Here is a 6,423-nt window from a genome sequence, read left to right on the forward strand (position 1 = left end):
GCTACTGACCTCCTGACCCTCTGACACCCCTATCTCCTCCCCTGAGGGTTTGAGGGTGCTAGGAGTTAGGACTTGGAGTCAAAGCTCCAAGTACACAACCTAAAGACAAACAGTTCTCAATGACTTTGCCCATCCAGAAGACACTTAGCAGTGCCTGGAGACATATTTGGTTGGCACAATGGGTGGACTGCTCCTGGCGTCCAGTGGGTAGAGGCCAGGGATACTGCTAAACATTCTACAATACACAGGATGGGGTCCACAACAAAGAACTATTTGTTCGAAAATGTCAACAGTACTGAGGTTGCGAAACCCTGGCTATAGATCCTATCTATCCCAGCACTCTGCCTCTACCTTTTTCTGGCCCTCGTCCCCAAATGCACACATTATGCCTCTGGTTTGGGGACAAGACGTAATCTTCACCACTCCATCTTACAGTAAGTTTCTCTCTTATCACTTGTACCTCCTGGCCTCTGATGCTTGAACTAAAAAGTCAATAAGATGAAAGTCTGTTGCGGCCACCCTCAAGAAGGAAAAATACACAGAAATAATTGGTACACAAAGAACAGGGCACACCCTGGGTTGAGGTCATGGCTGCCCAGGGCAGGGAGGCAGCGACTAGGCTAATCCTGGGCATATAAAAGAGGAAAGAGTACCCAGGTCTTCACTCCACTGCGACTGCAGAACTCGGAGTGGCTCTTCCTCTGTGGCCAGTTGGAGACCAGCATCATGAAGTGGTTGGTGGTGGTCTTGCTCTGCCTCCAGCTCTTGGAGGCAGCAGTGCTCAAGTGAGTCTGGGACCTGGCTGCTGGTGCAGGGAGACTGGGTGGGAGCCTAAAGCCCTGCCAAGGGCAGCCGGGCCAGGGGACACCCTGCCTGTCTCTACTCTGGGACTTCTGCTAAGGGAAGGGAAGCCTCCCTTTGCTGATGTTGGACAGGACACATAGGTGGAAGGAGACACAGCCCCTGCCTTCAGGAAACTTCCCACCAAAGGGAAAAGCACAATCCCTTCCCCCATCTGATGAGGAAAAGATAGACCTGAAACAGAGATGGTAGGGGTGACTACTGCCCAAGCAGCCCCTGAATGGCAGGTGTGGATTCTTCCCACAGAAAGGAGCAATCCTTTCTGGATAAGGGATATCCTATCCAGAATCCTTTCTAAAAATTGTTTTAAGGCTGAAAATTGACTGGCAGATGCCAAAATCATCTACGCAGAAACACAGTAAATATAAATCTCTATACCCAAGGGGTCAGGAGAAAACTCTGGAGTAGATGGCATGGCTCACAGGCCATCAGGAAGGCTCCCAGCCTGCCATCTTGCCTGCTCTTTCTCTATCCAAGAGTACTTCCTGAGGCCAAGAGCTGGCTCCTCTCAGAAACTTCTATCAATATGCATATTTGGTAGAGGTGGTTAATTAATTTTCATAGCTCAGGCTGAAGGGGTTTAGCAGAGAATTTCTGGGGAACGCAGAGTCCCCAGGAAATGGGGATTAAGCAGGAATTCTGGAGCCTAGAGCAAGGCCAGAGTGGACCCCTAGAGACTCCCAGGCAATGGCAGCAAGGAAGTCTGGGAAGGAGAGTGCCGAGGGGGTGACTGAGCCCAAAGGAAGGGACAGAAGCCGTGATTTCTAAGTTCCAACTCCAGAGCTGATCTGTGGTCCAGACCACCCAGACCAACTTCCCATGGTCCTGGTGTCCTGAGAAGAGCAGTGATGGGGCCTAGGACATGCAATTAGCAGCTGGGACAGAACTAGGACCCTGTGTCCTGAGTCCCAGCTAGTGCTGTTGCCCTTGCTCCATGCTCTGTCACATCCAGCTATTGCCAGGTGCCTGAGGGCCGCCATAGGAAGGAACTCTGGGGTGAACTTTGCTATCTCTGAAATCTTCTTTTTTTATTTGAAACAGAACTTTGCTCTTGTTACCCAGGCTGGAGTGCAATGGCGCGATCTTGGCTCACTGCAACCCCTGCCTCCCAGGTTCAAGCGATTCTCCCACCTCAGCCTCCGGAGTAGCTGGGATTACAGGCATGCACCACCATGCCCGGCTAATTCTGTAATTTTAGTAGAGACAGGGTTTCTCCATGTTGGCCAGTCTGGTCTCGAACTCCTCACCTCAAATGATCCAACCGCCTTGGCCTCCCAAAGTGCTGGGATTACAGGCGTGAGCTACCGTGCCTGGCCTGAAATCTTTTCTTAAAAATGTTAAAAATGTACATGTCCTGGGCCGGGCATGGTAGCTTATGCCTATAATCCCAGCTCTTTGGGAGGCCGAGGCAGGCGGATCATTTGTGATTGGGAGTTCGAGACCACCCTGACCAACATAGAGAAACCCTGTCTCTACTAAAAATACAAAATTAGCTGGGCATGGTGGCCCTTGCCTGTAATCCCAGCCACTCAGGAGGCTGAGACAGAAGAATCGCTTGAACTCGGGAGGCGGAAGTTGCGGTGAGCCGAGATCGCGCCATTGCACTCCAACCTGGGCAACAAGAGTGAAACTCTGTCTCAAAAAAAAATAAAAATAAAAAACAAAAAACCAGTACATATCCTGGGCCGGGCGCGGTGGCTCACACCTGTAATGCCAGCACTTTGGGAGGTCTAGGCAGGCGGGTCACGAGGTCAGGAGTTCGAGACCAGCCTGGGCAACATAGTGAAACCCTGTCTCTACTAAAAATACAAAAAAATGCTGGGCATGGTGACAGGTGCCTGCAATCCCAGCTACTTGGGAGGCTGAGGCAGGAGAATCTCTTGAATCCAGGAGGCGGAGGTTGCAGTGAGTGGAGATTGTGCCATTGTACTCTAGCCTGGGTGACAAAAGTGAAACTCCATCTCAAAAAAAAAAAAAAAAAAAAAAAAAAAAGTACATATCCTGAAAAGCGTAATGCTTAAAGTCCCTCTTCCTTTCCTGGGGAGGAATCTATGGGATATTTGACAGCAAAGGGCCAGAGAGATAGGAGGACCCTTGAGATAGAGTGAGGAGGGCATGCATGGATGGGTGAAATGAATGGTTTTCTGAATCTTAGAGTGAGTGCTGAGAAGAGCTTTGGAAGAAAGAGGGGAAGAGGCAAAGGGAGGAAGAAACACACACACACACACACACACACACACACAGAGACAGAGAGAAAAAGGCTGAGAGAGAGAAAGACACACACACAAATAGACAAGAGGGAACAGAGTGGCAGGGAGGTTGAAGCATGTAGTTAAGAGAAGGAGAGAGAGAAAGAGAGGACTGGGAAGAGAGGAAGGAGGGAGGGCCTAGCCTCATACACAACCCTTCTGTAGGGTGCCCCTGAAGAAATTTAAGTCTATCCGTGAGACCATGAAGGAGAAGGGCTTGCTGGGGGAGTTCCTGAGGACACACAAGTATGATCCTGCTTGGAAGTACCGCTTTGGTGACCTCAGTGTGTCCTACGAGCCCATGGCCTACATGGATGTGAGTCCTGACCCTTCCTGGGGGTAGCCTTCTCTCTGGTGTGGGCTGGAGGGAAGGGACAGGTCCCTTCACTCCTCTGCCCATGGAGAAACCTGGGGCCCCTGCATCCCTCTGGAACTAACAGCCTGCTCCATGGCCCCCAGGCTGCCTACTTTGGTGAGATCAGCATCGGGACTCCACCCCAGAACTTCCTGGTCCTTTTTGACACCGGCTCCTCCAACTTGTGGGTGCCCTCTGTCTACTGCCAGAGCCAGGCCTGCAGTGAGTGCTGGGCTGGGCAGAGAGGGGCAGTGGGCAGGGCAAGGCACTGATACTCTCTGGGGAAGGCCAAACTTCCAGAGGGAGCTCAGGACTGAGGGGAACTCAGTCTTGGGGAGGACCAGAGACATGTGCAGGGCCACACAGCATGCCCAAGCCAGAGGAAAGATGCTGGTCCTGCAGCTGGATGGCCCCTTTGCCTTCCCTGCCAATATGTATCCCTTTGCTTATGCCAGCCCCTAACCCCCCACTCCCTTTTATTCCACTCTCCCCATTCTCTTTACTCTGGGCAGTGCCATTCCATTCTATGTGACTAATTTTCAGTCCATTCCATCCCACTCCATTCTACTCCATTCTATTCTGCTCCACCTCAGTATTTACTAAGTTCTCACTGAGTGTCTCCAAGAGACATAATAGAACAATATAGGATGTGAGCTCCATATTATAGTGGTTTTGGGAGACAGGCAATGTTTGCTCCTAAGGTTGCCTTGGTCCCTGCTGAAGCCTTGGGGTTTGGGTCCTGACACCTTTGGCCCAAAGGTTCCTTGATGGCCCCACCCTATGCTATGACTGGCTTCTTGATGAGTGAAGGTGGAGGCACTTGGGGATGCCCCAGAGGGCTGGGGGGAATGCTGGGATGTGGTGCAGGCCCATTCGCTTTTTCATCTGATGAGTAATTACTCGGCACTGCTGTGAGCCCGGTGCTCTGCTGGGGGCCAGGGACTCAGAGCTGGGTTCTCTGCAACCCTGACCACAGGGAGGCCACAGTCCTCAGGCATCCGAAGACTCTGTAAGTCAGAAGGGGCTTTGGGGCCAAGGCTGGCCAGCTCCCATGGACCTTCCAATGCCACCCCTTGACTTGGCAACCAGGGATGCTGAGGTCCCAGGATGTGAGCGCAGCCTGAGCTGAGGTGGGAACCCAGCATGCTTGAGAGCTGGGCAGCCTCGCCCCGGCCAGCCTGATTCCCCATGCCCTGACTCCCCTGCAGCCAGTCACTCTCGCTTCAACCCCAGCGAGTCCTCCACCTACTCCACCAACGGGCAGACCTTCTCCCTGCAGTATGGCAGCGGCAGCCTCACCGGTTTCTTTGGCTACGACACCCTGACTGTGAGTTGGCATGGGGAGTGGAGGCTGAGGCTGTGAGCTGTAAGTTGGAGGGGACAGTTAGATGGAGTCCCCTGAAACACAGTGGAATGCTGGTGTTCTGGTGTGCAGGACAGGAAGGCAGGACAAGACGGGTCCATTCAGTCACTCCCTCAACACTCACTGGTGGCCACCATGTGCCAGGCACTGGGGCACCATCCTGAACAAGAGGGACATGGTCCTTTTCCTGAAGAAGCATAAGGCCTGGGGAGCTCAGAGAAGAAGGAAATGGGTGAGGAGGTGAGCTGTGGCAGTCAAGGAAGGCTATGCAGGAGAGGTGGCTCCTGTAACACCTGTCAAAAAGGGGCAGAGGTGGCCAGGCACGGTGGCTCACGCCTGTAATCCCAGCACTTTGGGAAGCCGAGGCGGGCAGATCACGAGGTCAAGGGATTGAGACCATCCTGGCCAACATGGTGAAACCCTGTCTCTACTAAAAGTACAAAAAATTAGCTGGGCGTGGTGGTGTGTGCCTGTAATCCCAGCTACTTGGGAGGCTGAGGCAGGAGAATCTCTAGAACCAGGGAGGCAGGGGTTGCTATGAGCCGAGATCATGCCACTGCACTCCAGCCTAGTGACAGGGCGAGACTCTGTTTCAAAAAACAAACAAACAAACCAAAAAACCAAAACAAACAAAAAAGTAGGGGGCAGAGGTGAGGAAGGGATGAACAGAGGCTTGAGGAGTCTCTAGGGGAACCTAGGGGAGGTGAGTGGAGTCAGACTTGTCACCTCCCCTCGTTTGTGTCCCCATTAGGTCCAGAGCATCCAGGTCCCCAACCAGGAGTTCGGCTTGAGTGAGAATGAGCCTGGTACCAATTTCGTCTATGCGCAGTTTGATGGCATCATGGGCCTGGCCTACCCTGCTCTGTCCGTGGACGGGGCCACCACAGCTATGCAGGGCATGGTGCAGGAGGGCGCCCTCACCAGCCCCATCTTCAGCGTCTACCTCAGCGAGTGAGCAACCAGCTGGCCGGTCCCCACCTCCCGGGGTGCTCCCCCCAGCCGCCCTGGACAACTGAGGCTCAATACTCAATGCTTTGGGGTTTGGAGACATTCCAGCGGGCATCTGGCTCCAGTCAGTCTTGCTCCAGGGCCTTCCCTCCGGGGCTTCCTCTCAAATCCTCTCCCAGCCACCCCACCACACCCCACCCCTGCACCTGTCCCCAGTCCCCTCCGACTTGTCTTTGCATTCCATAGCCAGGATGGAATCTCTTCCACAGCGGCTGAACTTTGCCCTGTGTTTTGCTGCTCTGATTCTCAGCACCCCTTGGAAAGGCCTCCTGGTGGAGAAGTGGGTGGGGCAGTTCGCTCACTTCCTTCTGACCGAATGTTTTCTACCTGTATCCCTCTTTTGCATAGTAATGTATTGCTTCATCTCCTTTTATCTATTGTTCTAGCCCGGTCCTGGAGTCTTCTGGTCTAGGTCCACCACTGACCCCTAGCAGGTTGTTATCCTTGCCAGTCAACACAAGCATGTGCAGGCATTTAGTGAGACGGGCAGTGGGTGGGGGAGAGCGGCCTGGGGCCCGCTTTTCTTTTTTCTTCTTCAAAATTAGCTGGCCACTGGCTTGTTTTTTTTTTTTTTTTTTTTTTTTTTT

General features: G+C 52.9%; 1 protein-coding gene across 1 annotated transcript in view; it reads left to right on the plus strand.

The window, feature by feature from the left end:
* Nucleotides 1–665: 665 nt before the first annotated feature.
* PGC (progastricsin) overlaps nucleotides 666–6,423 on the plus strand; it is an 11,279-nt gene continuing 5,521 nt past the window's right edge. The window contains exons 1-5 of the mRNA XM_017878270.1: nucleotides 666–785; nucleotides 3,276–3,426; nucleotides 3,570–3,687; nucleotides 4,674–4,792; nucleotides 5,580–5,779. Of these exons, the coding sequence (XP_017733759.1) occupies nucleotides 727–785; nucleotides 3,276–3,426; nucleotides 3,570–3,687; nucleotides 4,674–4,792; nucleotides 5,580–5,779 (647 nt within the window). The 5' untranslated portion in view covers nucleotides 666–726. The remainder of the gene's footprint in view (nucleotides 786–3,275; nucleotides 3,427–3,569; nucleotides 3,688–4,673; nucleotides 4,793–5,579; nucleotides 5,780–6,423) is intronic.

This window comes from Rhinopithecus bieti, unplaced genomic scaffold, assembly GCF_001698545.2.
Source record: "Rhinopithecus bieti isolate Rb0 unplaced genomic scaffold, ASM169854v2 scaffold_9981, whole genome shotgun sequence".
NCBI lineage: Eukaryota > Metazoa > Chordata > Mammalia > Primates > Cercopithecidae > Rhinopithecus > Rhinopithecus bieti.